The sequence below is a fragment of the Callospermophilus lateralis genome, chromosome 7 (genome assembly GCF_048772815.1).
Source record: "Callospermophilus lateralis isolate mCalLat2 chromosome 7, mCalLat2.hap1, whole genome shotgun sequence".
Taxonomy (NCBI): domain Eukaryota; kingdom Metazoa; phylum Chordata; class Mammalia; order Rodentia; family Sciuridae; genus Callospermophilus; species Callospermophilus lateralis.
Genome location: NC_135311.1, coordinates 27016415 through 27042142, shown reverse-complemented (window position 1 = coordinate 27042142; position 25728 = coordinate 27016415). Strand labels below are relative to the sequence as shown.

The window sequence follows — 25728 nt, the reverse complement described above, 5'->3', positions numbered from 1 at the left end:
TCATTGTCCCTGGGAAAGGGTGAAAGTCCAGAGCCCTGCCTCAGTATTTGCCTCCTCCCTTCCGGACCCAGGTTACACTGTCCTCCTTTCTTCCTAAGAGTTGTCATGTTCCATATCCATCAGAGTGACAATTGGTAACACATATTTCTAAATCTCCTGGCCAGGGTGTTTCCTAAACAACATTCTCCGTAACCTTGGATTTGAGTCTAAGCTTTACCATTTCTTAGTCGAAGAGTCTTATTAGTTGTGTTTTCTCTTCGATAAATGGGGATATAACACTAAGTAATGGGATTATTAATAGACATTACTATTAATAAACCGAGACCCAGAAGTTGAGATTTGTTCATGGCTAGTAGAGATGAACCTGGAACTGAAACCTAGGTCTTTGGGCTCTGAATCTGGTGCTCCCTCTGCTAAGCAAATCATTTTTACTGGTGCCCCTCGGATTATGCTCTAGGGACTGCCCCTGAAAATATCCTCACATAAGGATGATCCGCTTTTGAGACAGAGAAGTCTGAAAATGGTGCCCAGACTAAGTGGAGCCTAGAGACTGAAGCCAACTGGAGGTGCTGTGGGGGAGAAAACAGAGTAACTTCAGAGAGATCTGAGTAAGTCTCAGTCCTAAATTTTTTTTTTCTTAACATTATTTCTCGTGTTTCACTCCGGTCACAGTTCACCTGGGTGGGAAATTCCAGTGGGTCTAAGAACAGGGATTCTTGATTCATTCTTGATGCACAGGTCATCCTGGGGTTCCACCTCGATTGAGAAGCACTCTTCTCTAGACAAAAAATCATCACCCCAATCACTCTAGAACCATCCACAACTCACAGATTGATGCCTGAACCAACTGGGCCTTCAGGTTCTCCTTTGTTTCACAGAAACCATTTTAGGGTGGGCTGTGGGAGGAAGCTTCTAAGAAGCCACTGAGGAAGGGTTGAACCTCTGAGGCTAAGAGGGTGGGCGGACTCAGCCCCACTTCCTCCCTCTCCTCATCTGGGTTTCCTGTCGTCACATCATGGTCATATTTTTTCTCCCTTCTCTTCCCCTTTTACACAAATAGCCCCAGACATCTGTGTTATCAGCTTTGTCGTGGCCATCTCAAAGAGAATCGCCACACTCAACCTAAAGGACTGAGGCACGGAGCTTGTAAAGGTAAGACTGATGACTTTTTAGCCCAGTTTGAGAGCAAAGCTCTGAACCATTTTATGTCGGGTAGGATATCACCTTAGGAGTCTCCACATTACCTCTCTACTAACTTTAAAATGTCCGGTTTCACAGATATTTAGTACTGAAAGTAAAGGAAAAAGAAGGGCAATATCCTAGTAGCAAGCTCAAAAGCAATCAGGTCAAAAGTACTTCAGCTTACCTAGGTTCCTGTCATCTGGTATCTATCTATTTGGGCCTGCGCATTCCTTAGATTAAATTACTACAGAACTTGAATGACTTATTCTGTGGGGTAATTTCTAATGCCTGGACCTTTCTGTGTGAGAGGAAGTAAGAGGAGATTTGCTGTGTGCGTAGGTCTTTGAAAATTGTTTTTTTGATTTTTAAATGAGAGAATTCATAGCCAGAGCCATTCAGAAAGGCAGTGGGGAGAGGTGGACCTTCTCCACTTGAGAAATTTTCAAAGTCTGTGACTCCCACTGTGATTTCTCAGAGCCACTAGATAGAAGCATATCTAAAAATTATGACACAGAAAGTGCTCGGTAACTGTATGGTAGGAGGTAAAGGCCACTTGGTTGGCTTTCAAAAAGCAGGAAGAACGTAGTGATCTACAGGGCTCCCCCACATTAATTTATCCTTAGTGTATAAAAAATGAATGCTAGTCAATATAACATGAAATAAACTTATGAAAGGCAACCTGCAAAACTTGATATAGCAATTGATTTCCAATTCCCGGGCCCATGCAGTTTCAAAGACACAGCAAAGTTTTGGCCCTAACTTTCTGTGACCACCACCACAGCAGCTGCCGGTCACCACAGAAAAATCTACATCAGATCTTTCTTCCTTCAACACCTGTGAGAATCTCATTTGATTATGCCCTGGAGGAGAGAGAGGAAAGTCCCTTGTGACCACATCCACGTATCTAAGAACGAGGGGTTGGGATGGGGCAGAGGGTTAAAGTCCCAAAGTACTTCAGGGGCTACAAAGCCTTGAATTTTTATTTTAAAACCAATGCTTTCAAATTAATTCACTTAATAATAAGAGATTAGGCATTTCAACACTGTACTTTGAAAAGTATGGGTGGAGCAGAGGAGGGGGCAAGGTAGGAGGGGCATATTTCACATTTGCCTGGCAACAGCCCTGTCCTTAAGGAACTCTCCTGAGAGATAGGATATATCATACCGTGTAAGAAGCTGGGCCAAAGAGGTCTTAGCCTCTGGATGAACGAAGTTTTGCTTTCTCACTCTTGAGCGGAATCTGTCCTGTTTTGAAACTGCGGTTGAAAGGGAGCAGAGGCTGAACCGAAGCATGATTTCCTGTGGTGTTTCCTGTGTGGGTCAGTTAAGAGTGTTTAGCGTTTAAACTGAAGGTACCTTTAGACCCAGAGAAAATGTTTCAAAACTCATCCAATCACAGATACCATTACTGCCACCCGAGGGACCCCACCTTTGACCATTGACAAAGAGGCACAAAGTAGAAAGGGAAAACTTGGTTGTGGTTGGTTTCTTGTGCCCTCTGGTCAACTCCTCTTCTTCCTCCCTATTCCCTCCCATCCTGCAATGTACCAGTGGCCAGGCATGTGCTCACTGGTGGACACAAAAGGAAAATTGATGTGGTTCAGTCTTAAAGAGTGTGCCACGGAGGACAGACACGGCAACGCACAAACACAACAGTATGTGCTGTTTTCTAAAAGGGATGAAGAATGTGCACAAAGTATAGGACGAGTTTGAGAGTAAGCCAAAGACTCCCTGAGAAATTGCTTGGTGATTGCTTGGGTTCACTTTCAAAGAAGTAATGGGTCTGCTATGTAGACTGGAGAAAATGGCATCACAGACCCAGGGCACTGTATCTGCAAAGTCAAAGAAGTTGGACCCCGATACGTGTAAGAAATGAACTTAAGCAAGAGAAAGAGCAGTGTAATAAGTCACAGGACCACAGGAAATGTGAAGCCCTTTCTCCTACTTGGCCCTTGAAAGTGGATTACAAAATCACTGAGCACTGATCCTGAGTCAGCCTGGGGCACACCAATGCCTGAGACATCCACCTGCTAGTATTGATGGGATGTGGTTTTACGTGAGTGTGAAGAGGCAAGTGTTTTCCTCTTCAACCTAGATTTTCTCCTATAATCAGAAGGAAGGGTGAAGTTTTCGTGAGGTTACAACCATTCTCTTTCTGTCAGCTTCCATTCCAGAAACGGTGTTGATTTGATCACAGTGGTTTGATGTGTGTTCCTAGATGAGTCAACCCACAGCACTTTATACTCAGCAAGAGTCCATTTTGTGTAGATGGATCTGGGCCCTATAGACGAGGCACCTTTTTTGGTGGAATTCACAGGACCAGCTGCCACTGTAGGTGCAGAGTGCTGAGGCAGAGTAACCCAGAGAAACCAGGCCGCTGTGCAGAGCTGGCCTCTAGGGAGCGGAGGAGGGAAGGACTGCAGCTGGAGGTTTGTCTGTTGGTTTGGGAACGCTGCTGGGAAGTGAGTTTCTGGAAAGAATAAGAGAATGCATTTTCAAAGTCAGTGGGTGAGTGCTGACAGCGGAGGCCACGAATCTCTATGTGGGGATGCATAGGCAATTCCTCTGTACTCATCCACTTCGTGGGCACATGGTGGAGTTCCTCCCCAAGTTGTCACATCAGGATCATGATAACCGAGGCCAAGAATTGTCGTAAAGGAAAAGATGCCACATTTCTACGTTCACTTTAAATGGTGAGAGTACTGTGTTCCAAGTGATAGAATGTGCTTGCAAGGAATTTAGAGATTATTTAATTTCAAATAAAAACTAACTTATAGTGAGAACCCAATAAATGTTAGCTTTTGTAATATTCTGACCAACTTGGTTTTTTTTTTCAGTTGAAATTATTTAATTAACTTTTAAAAATGTCTTTTTTTAAATCTCCATGGAATGTTCTTTCCTCCATATGGTATTAGATTCCCTTTTCTTAGGGATTTCTCCCTAAACAAGCATTATTTGATTGTGTTCTTTGTTTACATAAAGATTTCAGTACACGTTAACACAAACCAACATAAATATACAACTTAATCATAAAATCTAATCTGTCTGAAACTAATATGTTAGCAAATAAAATATTTAATATATATTTTCTTTGCCAAAATTTTGTTCGACCTTTTATATTTCAGAAGAACTAAATGGAGGAATAGAATGACAAATGATTTTGATGCCTCACATCTTTTAAAACTTGAATTCATGACTTATTATTGATTCCACATCAGGAGCAAATAGAGGCATTAAAATCTTTCCATGGTTCATCTTCTAAAAATAGCTATTATGCATTTGCAGCATTTATACAATTAGGGACTCACGGAGTAATGATTTTGAGATCAGAATCCCTTAGGTAATCTTTTTTTTTTTAACTCCTACTGTGTGTGTGTGTGTGTGTGTGTGTGTGTAAAACTTGGGATTGAACCCAGAGGTGCTGTACCTCTGAGCCACATTTCCAGCCCTTTTTAATTTTTTTTTTTGTACCAGGGATTGAACTTAGGGGCACTTGACATTGAGCCACATCCCCAGCCCTATTTTATTTAGAGACAGGGTCTCACTGAAGTGCTTAGAGCCTCACTTTTGCTGAGGCTGGCTTTGAACTCACAATCCTCCTGCCTCAGCCTTTCGAGCCACTGGGATTACAGGTGTGTGCCACTGCTCCAGGCCCCTTTAATTTTTGAGACAGGGTCTAAATTGCTGAGTCTGGCCTTGAATTTGAGATTCTCCTGTCTCAGCCTCCTGAGTCACTGGGATTACAGGTGTGCACTATCATGCTGTTTTTCTCTTTTTTAACTTTTATTTGAACAAATGTTCAGATTTACAGGAAATTTGTTGTAAAAAATAGAATGAAGACTCCCTGAATTCCCTTCATCAGTACCCTTCCCTGGCTGTCTCATTTGAGAGTAATTGCTAGCATGATGGCCCATCTTCTAGGTATTTTAGTATGTATTTCTACAAACAAAACATTCTGTCACATAACCGCTCTACAGTGACCTAAATTGGGATACTAACACCAATATAACTCATTAACAATCTATCGAGTTTGTTCTGATTCCACCAGTTACCCTGTCAATATTCCCCATAGTAAAGAACTTCCTGATGGTGCGGTGCTTTAACAGCGTCTCTCTACTCTCTTAAACAGTCCCTGAGCTTGTCTTCATGTTTCATGACATTGATAGTCCTGAAGAGTAAAGGCCAGTTACTTTCTGGTATGTCCCTCTGTTTGGATTTTTCTGATGTTTCCTCTTGATTAGATTTGGGTTCATCAAATTTTTGATAGAATTACTACAAAAAGGGCATTTCTTATCTCACAGGAGTCTTGCTTAAGCTGGGCATTCTTACCTGAGGAAATCCTGGATAGGCCTACAGAATAGAGACCTTCTAATGCAAACTTCTATTTATTTTTAGGATAAGAAGGACAGGGTGCCTCTACTCAGTTGGCTGTGTGGTATTCCGGGTGGTTGTTCCTGACACAGGGAGTGGACTTATTCTAACGATTGCTGTGCCAGCCCAGCTGCTGGTAACATCTTGCTAAGCTCCCAAACAGGAAGAAGTGAGCCTCCAAGATCATCTGGATTTGTCTTTCCTCACTTTTCTCCTTTATTCTTTATTCTTTCTTATTTTCCTTGTCTTGATTTTTTTTTTACAAAAGGCAAACAAAAGTTTTTAAAAAGATATTTCCAAGAAATGAAATAAGCAAAGTATTTTTAAAGATCTTTTGGACCCCTGATTCATTCCTAAAAATGAATGCTCAGGACCATCCTTAGGAATAGACTCGTAGGTAAGTGCTGAATTTGATTTTTTTTTTTTTTTTTTGGTACTAGGTATTGAACCCAGGGATACTTAGCCACTGAGTCACATCCCCAGCCTTTTTTAATATTTTATTGAGAGGCAGTGTCTCACTGAGTTGCTCAGGGCCTTGCTTAGTTGCTGAGGCTGGCTTCGAACTCGAGATCCTGCTGCCTTAGCCTCCTGAGCCACTGGGATTACAGGTGTGCACCACCATGCCCAGCTGAACTTAATCTTATAGTCAGTATTTACTAAAACAAGGTACTGAGGTAGTGAGCCACCTCATTTATCAAAACCATGTATCAGGTAGGAGATTTGGTAATATTCCCATTTTAAAGATGAAGAGGCTGTGTAAGATATGTTAATCAAGTTGTCCAATGCCAGATTTCTGATAAATGGCAGTACTAGAACTAAAAACTAAATTTGTTGGATTCCAATGCTAGTGTTTTCAAACTGGGATCCATGAAATAATATGTTCTTTGGCCTATTAATAAGTAATCTTCACCAATTAAGTTACAATGATGCTCACATTAAGTCTTCTGCAGATCAGGAAGCGACATCAGGTCAGCAGTTACCTGCAGAGGGAGCAACTAACTCTGCCCTACCCCAAACCTCAGTGATTTATGGAAACTCACCCTAGGCTGAGAGGCAGGCACAAATCCTCACGTATTTGTACAGTATGACCTCCATCCCTGTTTACCCCACCTGGGTGAATGGTGACTCCAGAGATCCCACCCATCCTTCAAACTGCACCACATGGCTCTGCCCAACTGCAGATTCCAAACAGTACTGTCCAGCTAGGGAAGATGATCTGCAGTTCTGCCCAAGATGATTATGGCATGAAGCCAGCAGCCACACTTGACAACAAAATCCAGCCCATGGTCTCACCAGACTATAGAACACAGCCAGCTGTTGATACCATTCAACCTTAGAGCAAAGAAAGTGGCCCAACCCAACTAGAGAACCCTGCACCAGAGTCTGCCTGCCTGGGTTTGCTACATGCTGGCCCATGCAGAATCTCAGACTAGATTAAATGCTTGAATTTTATCATCACCAAAGAATACCTGCAAAGGCTGGAAGAGATGGCAGTCTACTTACATGAGCAGGCATCTCTGAAAGGTCACAGGGTTAGGAAAAAGTAATCTTTAGTGTAAGAATAAGTTGTAGTTAAACAAGCATGCTTTTCTCTATTAGAGAATGTACATTAGCATACAGGAAGTTACTCAGAATAAAAACCCCATTTTATGTTTTACTTCTGCTTAATCTTGTTTATTTCCCAAATTATTTGACCATGGATTCTTTTCATTCCCTATTGCTTTGTTGACTTTCGAATGAAAAACATATTAATGGACATAAATATAATGGTCTGTGTAAAACCAAAGCTGCGTGCTGTAGCTGCAGATTGGCTTCTGAAATTGGATTCAATGAATGGAGTGCAAGAAGTGCCAGAGGTTCTTGAAGTTTCTATCCATCCATAGCTACTTCTAAACTGAAGCTTAGATTCAGTTTAAACTAGATTAGCTGGTATTGTAAGTCCATGTCAAAGAAAAGAGGAGGATAGAATAGAAACCCACACATGGGAGGAATAGATGAATTCCAGATAGGGAAGAGGGGTGGGAGGGAAAGGGAGGGGGCAGGGTATTACCAAGGATGGTGGAATGTGATGGACACCATTATCCAAAGTCCATGTATGAAGATACGAAATGGGTGTCAAAATACTTTATATACAAACAGAGATATGAAAAATTGTGGTATATATGTATAATAAGAATTATAATGCATTCCACTGTCATTTTTTTAAATCAATATATTTTTTTCTTTAAATTACACTCATATACATATGTGAGATACAATATATTTCTTCATTTAATTTTTGGGAAATGAAATGTTTTATGAATTAAAAAAAAAGAATTGAAACCCACAAGACGGTTTGTCACCCCTAGGTCTTTACTCTGTAAGGAAACTGAAGGATGACCTGCTTGTTGGGTCCTGAGAAGTGGCTACCGGGGAGGTTTCCTGGAAACTGATGTCAGGGACTTTTTGCATAGAGCCGTGAGTCACAGTTTTAGGAGTGGTAGATTTTAACTGTGGGTTGGTGTCAGTTCCTCTGAAAATGGTTGAAAGGGGTGGGGAGGATCTATAACTGGCCAGTAACAGTGAAGGTTAGGGCAGGGTAAATAAAAGAGCATTCTCTCTGGGTTTATATGAACACGGGGCCATTGTTGCATGTATTAATTGCATGTATTAAAAGTAGTCACATCTTTATCAAGTTGGCCGATCTCCTTCCAGTGGATGAGAGTCTGAGTAAGTGGAAAATCAGAAAAGGAGGAAGAAGAGGTTCTTCTTTATGAGAAGGAGAGAATCAGAGGGGACACCCCAGTTTTGCTGGCACCTTGCTGGTCTGTGAACAAATGAGGTTCTGTGCACCTGAAACACAGGATCCTAGGATGCTGGGGATAATGTGGCTGTAGCAGGCATCTGTCCCAATCTCTTTCTGTTGCTGATGAGTAAGTTATTTGCCTGTCTAAATCAATTTATCAGCAGGAAAAAAAAATCAAGTTCAAGGCTTCTGACCCTATGGTATGTTCTTTCTACTCCATGAGATTAATTGTAGATAATGAACCAAGGTCATTTTATTTGTTCATTGAACAATCTTATTAGTATTCCTTAGCATAAATAGGTACAATTCCAGGCTTCAGGAATTCAAAGGCGAATAGTGACTCCTCTCCTCTTGTTCTAGTGAAGGAGGAGATGCTTGTAAAAAAAAAAAAAGAAGAAGAAGGTGGTCAGTAACAGGGCACAGGTGTTACCAGCATTCCTCGGAGGGAGTGAGGGCTGGGTGTGAAGAATTAGACCCAATCAGAGAAGTCTCCGTGAGAAAGTGACACAGCTGAGTCATCAGGATGATTACTAATTAAATAGAGGTCAGAGGGAGAGAAAAAGTATAAATTTCAACAGAGAACACACCCCAGTATATATAAGGAAGGAGACATTGGAATAAGTATTCAAGGCCTACTGCTAAGTTTTTAAATATTGTTAAGACAGGCAGCATGGCCATGAGTTTGAAGCCATAGACAAGAGCAAATGAGGAGGGGCTTTTGGGCATGTATACCTGCATAAGTTCATCAGCTCAGTCAAGACAAACAGCATAGTCCTGATTCTCAAAAGATCCCTCATGGCCTTTTGTAATTCCTTTCACCCACCCACCTTTCCCTTTTCCCCCTCTACTCACCTCCTAACCCTCCCTCTCCTGTCTCCAGGCAATCAATCCTTCATCTGCTTTAGTTGCCATCTATTAGTTTTTATTTTCTAAAATATTGTGTAACTGGAACCAAACAGTATATACTTTCTTGTCTAGCTTTTTTTTTCATTTACCCATAATAGTCACCTATTCTGTGCTGAGTTATCCATAGTTCATTCTATTTTATTGCTGAGTAATAGAATTCCATTGTATAGCTACCACAGTTCATCCACCTGTTGATGGACGTTGGGTTGCTTCTAGTTTTTGACTATGACAAAGGATGGTGCTATGAGCACCCCTATACAAATCCTGGTGTGAGCAGATGCTCTCATTTCTCTTGGGCAAATACATAGAAGTAGAGTGGCTGGATCATATCACTACATATGTTTTAACTTTTTACAAAACCAGCAAACTGTTTTTCAACAGGATATACCATTGGACATCCCCAATGTTGTATTGAGAGTTCCACTTCCACCATATCCTCTCTGACACTTGTTTGTGTTTAAAAACATTATACCCATTCTAGGAGGTGTGCTGTGGTGTCTCACTGTGGCTTTAATTTACGTTTACCTAGTGACTAGTAGAAAATTTGTTCATTTACTTATCTGCCATACATATGTCTTCTTCAGTGACGGGTCTGTTCAGATTTTTTGCCCATTTTGAAGTTTATTTTCTTACCACTGAGTTTTGAGAATTTTTTATCCAAGATACACGTGTGTTTTTCTTGAGGAGGGGTTCTCTGTGGCCCAAACCGACCTTTAATTCCTGGGCTTAAGACTTTCTCTTGCCTTAACCAAAGCAAGTACCTGGAATTACAGATGTATGTAAGTGTGCCTGGCCTGAGTACAAGCTTTTTCTCTCATGTGTGATTTGGAAATACTTTCTCCCCTCTATGACTTGTCTTTCCATTCCCCAAACGGTATCTTCTAAAAAGCAGATGTATTTTGGTTTTGAAAAAGTCCAATTTGTCAGTTCCTTTGTGGATTGTGCTTTTTGTGTCTTATCTGAAAGCTTTTTGGCTAACCGAGGTTACAAATGTTTTCTATTTTTGTCTGAAATTTTGTAGTTTTAGGTTTTACATTCAGAGCTGTGATTCATTTTCAGATACTTTTTGATCTACTGAGAGACTTTATGACCAAATTCTCCTCCTCCTCCTCCTTCTTCATATATATATGTGTATGAATATATATGTAAATATATATGAATATATGTAAATATATATTTACATATATGTGTGTATATATATGTATATATAGATAGACAGATAGATAGAGAGATAGATATCCAATTGCTTCTGTATTATTTGTTGAGAAGAGTATCTTTTATTCTCTAATGTACTGACTTTACATCTTTGTCAAAAATCAGTTGTTCGAACAGGGCATGGTGCTGCACACCTGTAATCCTCGGGAGGTTGAAGCAATAGGGTTATAAGTTCAAAGCAACAGCGAGGGACTAAACAACTCAGTGAGACCCTGTCTCTAAATAAAATACAAAAAAAAGGTCTGGGAATGTGGCTCAGTTGTCAAGTGCCCCTCAGTTCAATCCCCAGTAAAACCCGGCCCCCCCCCAAAAATCAGTTATCTTTATATGCCTGGGTTCTCTATTCTGTTCCATTGATTAACATTAATACTATGTTGTCTTTAATGCTGTGGCTTGACAGAAAGCAATAAAATTAAAAAGTATTTCACTTCTAACTCTGTTTTGTATCAAATTAATTTTTTACTATTCTAAGTCCTTTGAAGACCCAAATGAGTTTTACTTATTTATTTATAATTTTTAAATTTCGTTTTGCATTACTTGGGATTGAACCCCAGGATACTTTACCACTGAACTATAATCCTCAGCCCTTTTAATTTTAAGACAGAGTCTTGCTAAGTTATTGAGGATCTCACTGAGTTGCTGAGGTGAGTCTTGAACTTGCAATTCTCATACCTCAGCCTTCAGAGTGGTTGGGATTACTGTTGTACACCACTGCAAATTAATTTCAAATTAGATATCAGACAATAGATTATCTGTTTCTTCCTTTCTCCCACCCTCTTTTTTGTGGCATGGGGATTAAGCCCAGAGATATTTTACCACTGACCTACACTTCCATCCCTTTTCTATTTTTTATTTTGAGACAAGATCTCACCAATTTGCCCAGGCTGGCCTTGAACTTGCAATCCTCCTGCCTCAGTCTCTGCACCCAACCAGTAACCTTTAAAGATATTTAAATGATGATAAAATATATTTATCCATGCAGTTATGATTTCTAATGCCTTTCATTCCTTTGCATAGATCTGTTCTTCTGGTCTCATTTTTCTTCCTCCTGGAGAATTTCCTTTAATATTTCTTGCAGCATGGATCTAGTGATGACATTTTCTTTTTTAGCTTTTATATATGTTACAGACTTTGCTTCGTCTTTATTTTTGAAATATATTTTTATTTGGTATATAATTCTCAGACAGGGACTGGGGTCGTAGCTCAGTGACAGAGCACTTGTCTAGCACATGTGAGGTCCTGGGTTTGAACCTCAGCACCACATAAAAATAAATAAATAAAATAAAGTTATTGTGTCCATCTACAAGTAAAAAATATTTAAAAAAAAAAGAATTCTCAGACAAAAACATTTCGCTCTTAGTATTTTAAATATATTATGCCACCATCTTCTGGATTAACATTTTTTTCCAGATCTGCCCTTATCCTTATATTTGTTCCTGTGTACCTAACGTATCTTTTGTTCTATGGCCATTTTAAGATTTTACTTTTATCATGGGTTTTCAGCAATTTGATTATAAAGTGACTTGGCGTTGATTTCTTTGTTTCTTGTACTTGGGATTCATTGAGCTTCTTGGTAATGTGGGTGAATTATTTTCATGAAATTTGGGGTTTGTTTCAGTTATTATTACTTCAAATATTTTTCTCTCTCTACTCTTTTCTCTTTCCTCCTTTGGGGACTCCAGTTATACATATGACACTAAAAATGGTCATGATTCTCATGTTTCTCTGTTCACTTAAATATATGTATATGTCTTCTGTTTCACTGGGGATGCTCTTATTGTCCTCAGGTTCATGATCTTTTCTTTTGTGATGTCAAATTTCCATTAATCCAACCCAGTGTATTTTTCATCTCACACATTGCACTTTCATCTTCAGAAGTTTGGTTTGAGCCCTTAAAAAATATTTTCTAGACCTCTATGTAATTTTTTTTTGGAAAATCTGGCTTAATGACATTATCTACTAACCTAACATCTGGATCAACTTTAACCGATTAATCGATCTCAGCATTATGGGGTTGTACTTTCATATTTCTGGCATGCCTGGTATTTTTAGGAAATCCAGACTTTGTTCATTTTACCTTGCTGGGTACTGGATATTTTGGTGTTTTTATAAATCCTGTTGCACTTTGTTCTAGGTGCTTAAGTTACCTGGGAAAATGTTCGATTCTTTTGGGATGAACTTATATAAATTGGTTGGATGGAACTGAAGCAGTGTTCAGAGTCGAGCTACATGGTCTCTCCTACAGAGGCAAGACCTGGATTATCCAGGGGGCTCTGACTAGATAAGTGGGTCCTTATGAGAAAAAAGCAGGATATTAAGAGTGGGAAAGAGCAAATGTGACGATAAAAACAGGGGCTGGAGTGATGCAAGGAAGGGATCAAGGTATGCAGATGACTTCTATAGAAGCTGACAAAGGCACAGAAATGGATTCTTTCCCTGAACACTTCAGAAGGACCGCAGTCCTGCTAGCAACTCCATTCAGAATTCCAATTTTCAGAATTGTACAAGAACAAATTGGTGGTGTTTAAGCAAGGATTTTGTGGTGATTTGTTTCTGTAGTGATAGGCAGCTAATATAGGCCTCCCCTGCAGATCTCTGGTGTCTATTCTCTGAGCAGCTTTCTCTTCTATATCACTCTGTCCTGGGAACCTCAGCTGCCCTAGTCTCCTCAGGGAATCTTGCAGGATCTCCCTCTCTGACTTAAGGACTGAAAACCGTCCATACACTATGCTGGGGCAACCAAACACACACATCATTTACTTCCCATCTTTGAATGGTACTGTCCTTCACTTTTTTATGTCTAGTGTCTTGGAAGCCATCATTTTATAATATGTACATTTTTTTTAGGAGAGAGGATAAATCTGGTCCATGTTAATCAATTCTGACAAGAGACAAACATCTCAAATATGTGATTTTATATTTTCTTTCTTTCTTTTCTTTTTTTTTTTGAAAACACAACCTCCAATAAACTTTCTTGAGAGAATTCCAAAAGAATGGGATATTGTCTAAGAAGAGATTCATAAACTGTGAAACATTAAAAAAAATGCTAGAGCTTTTAAAAATTACAAAAACAAAAATATGTTCTTTAAATTCTTTACTGATATTTTGAAAATTGAGGCTCCAGCTGGATTCCTCATCCTCTGTCAATCCTTCTCTTCACCACATTTTAAAAGATGATTTTAATAATTCCCTCATTTTATCCACAAATGATTTCATATTTTCACATTAAGAAAATTCAAGTGGAAAAGGTAAAGTTCACTTTAATAATACAGCTTAGTTATCTCAATATATGCCAAATATTCGCATTTCAACAGGTACCACATATGAAGTTAATATAGTCTTTTTATATTAAGTGTATATTTTATGCTTACAAAGCACATCTTAATTTAAGTTAGCCAGATTTCAAGTGTTCAGGAGCCACAGTGCAACTCTAGGGTATAGAGAATCACGACAGTCTATGTTTGGTTGCTCAAGGGGATGCACCCATGTGAATGTGTCAACTTGAATGTTACCTCCATGAAATTCTCTTTTATCACTTTGAGACTTGATGTATTTCATCTCTGGATACATCTTGTGCAAAGGGGGACAGTAAGGATCTGCAAGAATTTGGGAAATGACGACTGCTATCTGTCACGTTCTAAGAATTAAATCAATAAAAATATTCTAGATAAAAAGAATAAGATTGTTCACCCATAAATGTGTTTAAGCCCATCAGATATTTGGTCAGCATGATACTGATAAAGGTCTGGGAATTATATAAAACCAGCATCCACTTCTAATAACAGAGTGGTCCTTTGAATAATATAGGTTCCATTTATTGTGTGTTGGTCATGTCATATGCTGGTCTCTCTGATACTTTCATTTAATCTTCACATCACCTCATGAGGTATAAGTTTTGATCCCATTTTACATAGGAAAAAATTGTAATTAGAAATGTTAATTTTGTTTCCAACTTACACAAAGTTGTTTGATGGCATACATGAGAGGTGAATTCAAGTTTGATCTGAAAACCTGAACAGTAAATCATCATACATATTTTTAAGCCTCCTAAGCATATTCATATGCATTTGTAACTGAATTAATTTTATTCTACTTGATTAAGGTAATGGTATAAATTTAAGAATAATCCTGAGGTTCAAAGCAAGAAAGAAAAAATTAAAAGATATGAGATAGAGATCTATTTGGTGTTTTCAGTAGAGACATTTACTCTATTTCTATGCAATAGAAATATCTTATTTATGGCTTATTTATGATGTTCATGTGATTCTTGGTTACCTTGGCAATGCAGAGACAGCACTGTGGATGGTACAGGAAACTCATACACTGGAAAAGGCAGTTTTAATAAGGAAAAAAACCTAATAAATTGACATTTTGCTTTATGTAAGTCTTCTGTACAGTTTTAAAACATGTGTCACTCTATAAAATCTTGTTATCTCTGAGGAAAATTTTAAAAATTTCTATCTGATTCTAGAATCAAGAACCAGTGTCTGGGCATTAATGTCCTCACTGAGAAAATGATATTCTATTTTTTTTTAAATCAGGTTCACACTGCTCTCTTTTCACTTCTCCATTGCATACTTATTGGATTGTTTCATCTCTGCTGTAAGATTGACATCTTCTAGAGGAGCCGACGGCTACTGTTTAGTCACACCTCCCACAACATCTAGAACAGATAACACTGTAAATGTTTCTGCAAATAAAACAATGAATGAGGCATGGGTATGTTGCCTCCCATTTTCATATGGAGAGAAAATTGGAATGCGTATGAATCTCAGGGCATTTATGGAACCAAATGATCAAGCCTCTGGCATTCTTGGTGGCTTACTGACCAGTCATTTAATCCCTACCCCGGGAGCTGCCTTCTTAAGCAAGTGCCCAGGCACTAGTCACTAATGCTGCCGATGGATTGAAAACACTGATCTGGTCTGTATCAGTGTGACTCATCCTCTTCAAAGAATGGCTTCATTGTTTCCTCCTACAGTGCTGAATTCAGTATTAAGAATTCCTTGCTGGATTGGAACATTGAAGATGAGCCAATTGGCACCCCGGTTCAGAAACTAAGAGAGCAGAGATTATGAGGGAACTTTCCAGAGAACAGTCATAGCTCAAACCCAAGGTGATGCTGGTGATCCTTGAACCCTAAGCATTTGTGTTTTTGAGTTCACAGTTCCCCCTTGCAAAACCAGGTCACTTACTCACATCCTTTTTTCCTTCTACTTTTTAGGCCAAGATTTTCCCAGCATGGGCATGAGTACTTTGAAATTGTTGAAGTATGTGTTGTTTTTCTTCAACTTGCTCTTTTGGGTAAGTGTGTCTCTTTTGAGCATGGCTGAGTTAACATGCCTCTACACCCCCAGTTAAACTGTCCCTCTCTCTCCTGTACTAAGGAGTCTACAACCTAGGTGTACCTGGGTCATGCCCAGCACACCAAGCCTAGGAGCAAAGGAGAAATAATTTGTTCTCTTCTTCCCATCCTGCCACCAAATATCCAAACTATCTCATACCTTTTTGTTTTTCCTTTATTTGTCCTTCTCTTCCCGCTATAAACCTACAGTACTGAAAAAAAAAAAAAACAAAAAAACAAAAACAATGCAGTTATTAATGAAGGTGTCATTTGTCTCTAGAGGAATTTAAACTCTTGCTGCTCACAGCTGCCCTCTATAGGTGAGAAACAGACTGCAATTTAAGTATTCAGTACTTTTTTTTTTTTTTTTTTTTTTTTTAATCCCTTGAAAGAATAGGAGATTGAAAGAGAAGTCATCTTTTGGGGGGAGATTTCACTGTACCAAATTCAGCAACTGAATATCAGATACAGAATGGGTTGGCTATGATAAGGTTCTTATAAGTTGGACTTCTCTAGCTTTATACCTGGCAAATTGAACTTCCTCAAGCAGGGCACATGCTCCTCATGGTGAGTTTCCAAAGGGAAGATGATATATGAGCAATTGAGGAGACAAGGAATAAGATATCGTAAGCATGAATCCGAGCATGTACACCATGAAGGCAATGTGTGACTCACAGGGGTGACCTTTCTTTGCTATCTGAAATGGAGTGGAAAGATATACAAGTGGAATTTCATTATGAGGAAGCGGGGATTTCCTTTTTTTTTTTTTTTTTTTTTAAAGAGCACGAGGAAGCTGGGTAAAGAGATTGTTCCTGAGAGTCTTGATTGGACAAAAGAAAACATGTGATTCTGATCTCAACAGTGTGAGAAAATGAATGAGGAAATACTCAAAAACCACATTTTGCCTTAGAATGTGGGATTTTTCCTTTCAGTTCTGTGGCTGCTGCATTTTGGGCTTTGGGACCTACCTCTTGGTCCACAACAACCTTGGAGTGCTCTTCCATAAACTCCCCTTCCTCACGCTGGGCAATGTGCTCATCATTGTGGGTACCATTATCATGGTGGTTGCCTTCTTGGGCTGCATGGGCTCCATCAAGGAGAATAAGTGCCTGCTTATGTCGGTGAGTCTTTATAACACATGTGGTGCCCTAAGTCTGGGGGGATGATGCTTCGGGATCCAAATAATATGTTTCCTGATAGATCACCTACTGACACAGGGGAATTATGGGGTTAGCACCTCAGGTCAGCCAGGTCTGTTCAGACCCATCGTATTTTGTTTCTGACTGGGATCCCAAGGGCATTATTACTATCTTCCTTGACATCCATTTTACATTGTTCCTAAGGACCCTTTTCATTATAATTCCCCTTCATATCATTTAAATTTAGCTTCGTATCTGGTTGAAATCAAGTGTCATCCATCTGCTTAAATTCTCATGTTGGAAGGTACTTCAGGACCTGACTTACAGACATTAACTGATGGAAAAATGATCTGAGAATGGTGGCCCTCCTCAAATAGCAGAAGATGCTTCTTTAACTCTTACCTGCACAACATACCCCTTAGAAGGAATGGCCCAGGTTAGGTGAGGATCTTGGCTACAGCCATGAGGTCTAATGTGAGAGATGTTTAAGCCCTAAGAGAATGTGAAGCTTTACAGTTGCCCCCCACCCCCATCTGGTAACCATACTGAGGAGCCCTTTCAGGCTTCAGTTTTGCCTTCAAGCATTATGAAAAAAAAAAAAAAAAAGAGCTCCACATTTCTCTAGTGTGAAATAGACTAATACTTAAATTGCTTCCTTTATTCAAGAGAAGATGTTGAATATGTACTATGTGCATGGTATTCTAGTGGACACAAGGGATAGGAGAGAACAAAGATAGAAGACAGTTGGCCTGACCCTCTAGAGTCCCAGCTGTAGGAAAAGAACACATATTCCTCAGAAAGCAATAGAAGGCTTGGAGATCTGAGGTGTTGGAGAAGAGGAATATCCTGCAGGTGTGCAGAGACCTGCCTGGATGCTTCTAGGGTGGCAAAGGGTGGATCAAAAACTGGGATCAGTGTGGTAAGCATGTGCCTGCTTTGTCCCAGTTCTTTGTTCTTCTGCTGATTATCCTCCTTGCTGAAGTGACCTTGGCCATTCTGCTCTTCCTGTATGAACAAAAGGTAAGTTATAAAGAACGTGACTTGTTGTCTCACCGTTGAAAGTGGGGGGTGTGCCATGGAGAAGAAGTTGGCACACAGTCAGTCCTACAATGGAGATGGAAATGAAATGTGCCGCAGTCTTTTGCTGGGCACAAATCACGAGTCTCCACACAGCTTGTAGATTCAAACAGCAATTCTTTATTCCCGAACTCACACCGGCCGTCTACAAACACGTTCTGGGGGAATCCACGTTCTCTGCCCAAATCCACTCCGTTCTCTGCCCAAATCCTCTCCTGCCTAAATCCACACCGCATGGGCTTCTGTCTCTCAAAAAATACTGTCTGACCCTAAGCACTCAAGAGGAACTCAGCAGCAGGATACGCCCTATTCCAAAAGAGGAACACCCTAATCTCCTATTACTAAACCACCCTATTCTAAAGGGGAAACACCCTACTCTCCTATTATGCTAAACTGCCCTATTCTAAAGGGGGAACACCCTAAACACGGATCCTGCCCTGGTCCTTGAGCAAGGTCACCTTTCAGAAGTCCTTCCACTAGACAGCATGGGAGTAAGCTGGCAAGGAATTTGTCATACCTACTTGGCTGATGGCTCCCAGCAAAATGGAAGGTTGGAGGAAAGAGATTAATGGTAATTTGGGATAGAAAAATATGAAGGAGATTGTATTTTGAGAAGTTCCATGAATGATTACTGGAAAGAACAAAATGGGTTTTTTCCTCCCTCTTTCTTTCCTCTGTGTATTGTACAGCAGAGAAAATCTGTCTCAGTGTAGTCCTTGCTTTAATCACCGCTTTTCCTCCTTCATAAAACCACAGTTCTAGAAGGACAAAAGTCCAATGTATTCTTTTTTCTTTAATGCCTTCTCACCATTAGTATTTTTTCCTATGTATACATACCCTCCGATCACTCCTCTAGTCCTGAGGAGACCACTTGGGAGGCAGGAACAAGTGGATCCACTGGCTATACTAGAAACTTCTCATTCCTGGAATTCACCTGTTTTTCACAATGTCTCCTTTTCTGGAACGTGCTGTTCCCAGCTGCATAACTATGTGGCTGCCGGCCTGAACGAAAGCATCCAACGTTACGATTCAGACAACAGCACCAGGGCGGCGTGGGACTCCATCCAGTCATTTGTGAGTACACAAGGAATCCTCCTCAGATCAACCCAGACTTCATTTTTTTTTTCAGCCTTGGTCCTAGCTTTCCTTTCCTGGAAGTTTCAGAATCTAAGATCCTTATCCCTGAGGTCCAGAATAATGCCTGGCTATCACAAACCAGGGAGCACAGGAATAGGTCTGATGGGTACAAAGTCGTCTACCATCTCTTTCATCCTTTACTGTCCAAACTCAGGATCATTGTTTAAGCCCTAAGAGAACGGGAAGAATATGCGGATATACTGTATTGGACTAATTTATGTATTTTTCAATATTTTGCTGAAAACAGCAATGGTGTTAAACACAAGAAATCTATGTTGAATTCCCTATGCACCCAAATTAGGCTGGTTACTAACTTCCCAGTATACCATTCCTCATATTCCCAGCCCATCCACAAATATAAATTAACTCTATATTCCCTCCTTGGTATGTTGAGGGACAGGGAAATTTAGGAAGGCTTATGCAGGCATAATCTGTGCCTCAAACAACACTACTATGACCACATGCTGGCTCTAAGTAGTGTAGAAGATATGACACGGGAATTAGAGCATAGAGACCAGAACTGGGCGGCCTTTGTATTTTCACATAACCTCTCTAGATCCCCAATTCTTTGCTTTTTTTTTTTCAATTTAGTTTTGAAACTTTTTTAGCATATAATTTTCAGAGATTATACAAAGGTAAAGACAATATTAGCAAAACGCATCTCTAGATCCATGTCATTACCGTGACATTTTTTTTTTCAGTGTCTTCTCAACTAATCCCCTATACTTCTCTGCCAGAACATTTTAAAACAAGTACTAGATCTCATATCATTTCACTCATTAAATATAATTAATAAATAGTCTGTAATCAGATTATCCTGATTTTCTCAAAAAAAATTCTAATTGATTTATTGAAATTGAGATATAAATCCAGGTCCATATGTTACAGGTGGATGATATTGTCTGATTTTCTTTGAAAACAGTATCCTTTCTTGTTCACATTGTGTGCTATGAAAAGAAATTAAATTATTTGTTCTGTAGAGTTCCTCATTTTCTAGCTTGCTTCCTCAAGGTAGTTTGGCGGCAGGGAGTCTTTGTTTCCCATAAGACCTGTGAATCTAGAAGCTGGATGAGGTACTATGTCATGGAAAGACAGCCGGCACTTTCCTCTGCATGATGTAAGCAGGTGCCTAATGTCCAATTGTCCTGCTTTCTGTGATGTAAAGACTGGCTAGTGGGTCAAGATGTGATCAGTCCGGTCCCGCCATTATAGAGTCTCCTGGGCAGGTAATTCTTGATCTCTAGAATGCAAATAAATTAAACATACCCTTTCTATTTCATGGAGGTCTTATGTGACTAAAATGATATAACAGGTTTGAAAGTATTTTGTTCCAAGGAGTCGTAGACAAATTCTGGACTTTCTGCTATTGAGCCAGATCTGAATGGCCCACTGTTTCCTCTAATGTTCAGTCTTCCTCCTATTGGCTTTCTAACCATACCTTTTGGGGGGTTTGGTTTTTAGCTTCATTGCTGTGGTGTAAATGGCACGAATGATTGGCTCCGTGGCCCACCAGCATCTTGCCCCCAAGGTCAACAAATTCAGGTAATTTTGCTAGCAACTTTCCTGTTATGGGCTTCTTTGTTTAAACTTTTAATTACCTTGGGGACTGCAGTTATAAATGACCTGAAACTTCCACCAGGAAATTAAGGAACTTAGAACAAAGGATAGAGCAGATGACAACCCCAGGTAAGAAGAGGAAAAAAGTCGGGGGGGGGGATTAAGCTCATTAACTAGAGGCACTGTGAAAAATCTTGCTACACTGAACTGTATAAACAGTGAGAGTTTGTGTGAAAGTAGCAGAGGGTTGTTGAGATATTTCTCGAGCAAGAGGTATGTCTCCATAAGGTTGAAAGTAAAATGTATAGGATTGAGGTAGAAGAACTAGTCCCTTCACCTGTTTCTCTATTCCTTCCTTGGAGATGGCAGGACCTGGCCCCTGAGTGAAATGAATGAAAAGTGAAGGAATGATGAGTTGAGAGAAAGAGTCCATGGAATTGCTAAAATCCTCCTCTTAATTTGGATCTTCAGAATACGCTTAGAGAAGAAGCCAAAATCATTCTCTAACTACACCAATTTCCTAGGATCTTGTCCTCACTCCACAATACCCACTCCTGAGGTTGTTTGGAGATCTACAAAACTTTTTATGTCTGTGTAGGAAAAAGTAGAGTACTTACCAACCAACACTCTGGAGCTTGGTAGGGCTATGATAGATTTATTGGTTGTTGAAGCAGAAATTAAAATGCAAACTAATCTTAGGATTACATAGTCTATATCCCCATTTGTTGATCTTAAATCAGCACTGAGTGTTCAAAGAACATGAAGACATTTACTTCTGACTCTCCTCTTGGAAGCTAGTTTAACTCAGTGGGTAAGAACCTAGGACTCCTACATTAGGTGCCACTGGTAATGATAATGCCAACAGAAAAATATGTACTTTAATACTCTTTACTTTTTGCATGTTTCTATATCCATGAAAAGAAAATAAAAATATATTACCTAATTCTCTTTGATGTCATAAGGCAAAACACAAACTATTTTCCCAAATAATCTTCCTGATAAATTTGAATTATAAAATAGTATTATTTGTACCTGTAATTTTTTTCTAGGGTTGCTATACAAAAGCACAACTGTGGTTTCACTCCAATTTCTTGTATATCGGAATCATTACCATCTGTGTATGTGTGATTCAGGTAAGAACTTAATCCCGGAATAACTTTGAGGATTAAATGAGTTAAGTCACATAAAGTTTTAGAACAGTACTGGGTACACAGTATATGTACAATAAATGCTAATTAGAATATAAATTTCCCTAGTCAAGTAGCAAATGATGTTATTATTGATTTGATTTAAGGCATACAGAATGTATGCCATAAAATATCTATCTTTCAGTGGGTCCCTTAGAGATATGAATGATTCACAGTCATTGAAAACTGCCAAGCAGAACACTATTTTGCTCCCTAACTCAGCTGGCATGGAAAAGACTGATCAATAAAAGAATCCACCTAATAAATTGGCCTTGTATGCTAAGACACTTGACGAAAATCATAATCATTTTCCTCTTTGTTTCTAGGCTTAGTTTGACAAATGAAGGGTAAATTGGGGGGTCATTTTTGGTTTTGTGTGATACATTTCACATTTTTCTACCGAACCATTGGGTACATGACAGATTATTTAAGACATAATAAAGAGGCTCAGAGAAAAATGACCTTTCTCTGCCCGGAAACCAAAAAGTCATAGGGCATGGGTAGAGATGACTCACTGCATGATGTTCAGTTAAGCAGAATGTGACTCTACCAGTAGCAGGGTATGAAGATGTCCCAATACTTTATAATTTAGTGCCTCGTCATCATTGTCCCCATTTCCTCTGCCCACTTGTATTCTTAAGCTAAAAGAAAGAGCTCCCGAGAGGAAATTGAGAAGGGTTGAGGGAAGAGGGGTGGCTGTCATTGATAAACTCTTTTTTCTGTGGAGCCAATCCCTGGTGTTGTGGTGGAAATGGCTTCTCTTACGAAGCTCTCACACTTTCCCAACTCTCTTCTCAGGTACTGGGGATGTCCTTTGCATTAACCCTGAACTGCCAGATTGACAAAACCAGCCAGGCCTTAGGGCTGTGACCTGCCACTGAGCTATGCTGAAGAGACTTGTTTCATCTCTGAAAATACAAAACCATTTATAGCATGAAGCCCCGAACGATCACCTTCTGGACTGGCATCTTTGTCCTCCTCTCATCTCTTCCCTGTTGGAGTCCCTGTCTTAAACAACCAGAGAAGAGGGTACAGACCAGGAGCTTCACATCTCAGACAGCCAGACAACCATGCACCTACTGATGGCAACAGCCATGTCCCTCAAGGTGGTGATACATACCCGGGTGATTTTTAGACATGAGGGGCCAAGAGGATCTGTGGTCCTGGTGGCTCAAGATCAAAGGGCAGTTTCAGGATTTGAATGTTTGCATGTTCCCATTGTCAAATCCCTCCCCGGCCTCTAAGTTATGCCGTCCGCTCTACAAAGTCACATGAGAGACAGACTGAAGGGAGTTCTGGAGTCAGGCTCACTAGATTATTGTCTGTCACAATGTAACTTTTGACCAGGGGCCTTGGCTATAAGAAAGACAAAGTACTCTCTTCAAAGGCAAAGTTTCATTTCATTTTCTTATTCAAAAGTTCCTTGTTGATTTATTGTAAGCCTTTCCAGAAAAAAAAATGTACAGTGATTCATATTTTTACTTCAGCCAGTCTCTTAGCCTTTGAGTCACATAGCCATGGAGAAACTCAGCAGTACTAGTATCTCTGGTAGGTTAGCTGATAATCACCTTCAGAAACGTTCCAGTGTTATTTTTCTATCCGATGAGTTTTGTTAATGTATTATTTTAACTCTTCAATAAATAAAATACCTTACGGTCTCAACCTCAAGTTTCTCATTCCTATACTTCACTTTTTTTCCATGACTCAACTCAATAGCCCCGTCAGCAAGACAAGATTATTCGCTATTATTGCTGCATAAGTTAGTCCAAAATTTAGTGGCCAAGAAAAACAAACATTTGGCTGCAGTTATCTCAAGGGTCAGTTAGAAGGGAATCCACTGTCAAGCTCTCATGCGGCTATTGGCAGGCCTCAGATCGCTACCATGCCTGCTTTCTACAGGGTTACCTTATGACATGGCAGTTACTTTTCTCTACAGTGAGACGTCCATGAGAGAGCATGAGGTAGAGCATCTAAAACAGAAGGCACGGTCCTTGTATCACCTAACTCAGAAGTGCCATCACATCAGTTCTGTTGTATTCTATTCCTTAGAAGTGAGTCAAAAAGTTCAGCCCGCACTCAAGGCGGGCAGAGTACAGAAGAGTATGAACACCAGGGATTGATACCATTTTGCCCATCTAAGAAGTTGACAACCATACTGTGTTCATTGGGTTAGAAAAAAAGGTAGACTGAATTCTTTTTGACAACTATGGCTTGTAAATCAGAAAATTAGAATATATCTAATATAAAGAAAAATGTAGAGAACTCAAAGAAGGGTATGAAAAAGAAATCAGTTTCTGCTCTTGAAGGTTTATGTAGCATGTCCCATCTCCCGAAAGCAAAACCTTTCATCACAGTGGTAGTCTGTAGACAAACCGACATCTTTTGCATTTTTTTTCCTGAGGCATAGAAGAAGCAGAAGAGACATTCTCTTGAGTGTCATAATTACCAAAAGTAATTCACATGTACAAAACACCAACTTACCATTATATCTTCCAAACATTTAAATGGAATTTACCATGATATCTTCTTTGTTCCCCATATCAGTGAGTGATCACACCAGGTTCCTAGCCATAACCTGGGCCTTCTCCTTAACTCTAGCCTGTGCTTTACTGCCAATAATCATTCAGTCACAAAATTATAAGGATTATATAAGGATTGAGTCATGCATTATCAAATCCATCCACTCACCTCATCTTATTTCTCGCCCACATTCCTTCAAAAGTCTATTATCTGCTCTCCTAGTATTCACCATTGGCTCTGTCTGAACCGTTCTCCGTCTAGCAGCCCCCAAACGTGTATAAAACCTAATCAGGACAGGGCTGGGACTGTAGTGCAGTGGCAAAGTGCTTGCCTAGCATGTGTGAGGCACTGGCTTCAATCCTCAGCTCCACATAAAAATTAACAAATAAAATAAAGGCATTATGTCCATCTACAACTACAAAATTTTTTTTAAAAAAACATAACCAGGTCATATTTATGCTTGAAACTCTTCAATGACTTTTGTTCTTAGGATAAAGTTCGAACTATCAGGCCCTACATGATCTATCCCATTCTCAGCTCTTGGGCCTCCCCTCCTGTTATTCTCACTTGTACATTTTATGCTTTAGTTATATCAATGTTTATTTAATTTCTCTAAGCTTTATCTATGCTAATTAACTTTTCCTATCTACCACACACACCTTTGTCTGGATACTTCCTATCCTTTCCTTCCTATAAGAAACATTTTTATTTTTATTTTTTGTTTTAATTAGTTATACATGAAAGTAGAATGCATTTATGCACTCTGATATTTCCTACATAGATGGGATATAATTTCTCATTTTTCTGAGTGTAAATATTGCAGAATCATATTGGTCATGTAGTCACATATATACATACAGTAATCATGTCTGTTCCATTCTACTATCTTTCCTATCCCCATATCCCCTCCCCCCACTCCCATCACTTCCCTCTACCTAATCTAAGATAATGCTATTCTTCCCTAATGCCCCCTGCCTTCATGTGAATTAGCATCTGCATATTAGAGAAAAAATTTGACCTTTGGTTTTGTGGGATGGGTTTATTTTGCTTAGCATGGTATTTTCCAACTCCAACCATTTCTTGGCAAATGCCATAATTTTACTCTTCTTTAAAGCTGAGTAATATTCCATTGAGTATATATACCACATTTTCTTTATCCATTCATCTATTTGGGGACACCTAAGTTGCTATCATAGTCTAGCTACTGTGAATTGAGCTGCTATAAGCATTAATGTGGCTACATCACTATAGTATGCTGATTTTAAGTCCTTTGGGTATAAACCAAGTAGTGAGATAGCTGGGTCAAATG

At 39.5% G+C, this 25728-nt stretch overlaps 1 protein-coding gene across 1 annotated transcript; it reads left to right on the top strand.

Moving 5' to 3' along the window:
• Nucleotides 1-538: 538 nt before the first annotated feature.
• On the top strand, nucleotides 539-23561 carry Cd53 (CD53 molecule). Its single transcript, XM_076863079.1, has 9 exons — nucleotides 539-608; nucleotides 1061-1152; nucleotides 15683-15762; nucleotides 16735-16923; nucleotides 17887-17961; nucleotides 18997-19092; nucleotides 20617-20697; nucleotides 21762-21845; nucleotides 22698-23561. Exons 3-9 carry the CDS (start codon nucleotides 15700-15702, stop codon nucleotides 22767-22769), a joined length of 660 nt encoding a protein of 219 aa, XP_076719194.1. The 5' UTR covers nucleotides 539-608; nucleotides 1061-1152; nucleotides 15683-15699; the 3' UTR covers nucleotides 22770-23561.
• Nucleotides 23562-25728: the final 2167 nt, after the last annotated feature.

Excerpts from the sequence above, each read along its gene's own strand:
- Cd53 (XM_076863079.1), top strand. The coding sequence starts at position 15,700 with ATGGGCATGAGTACTTTGAAATTGTTGAAGTATGTGTTGTTTTTCTTC. Across the intron at positions 17,962-18,996 it reads TCTTCCTGTATGAACAAAAG|CTGCATAACTATGTGGCTGC; the intron begins GTAAGTTATAAA and ends TGCTGTTCCCAG. Across the intron at positions 19,093-20,616 it reads GGGACTCCATCCAGTCATTT|CTTCATTGCTGTGGTGTAAA; the intron begins GTGAGTACACAA and ends TTTGGTTTTTAG.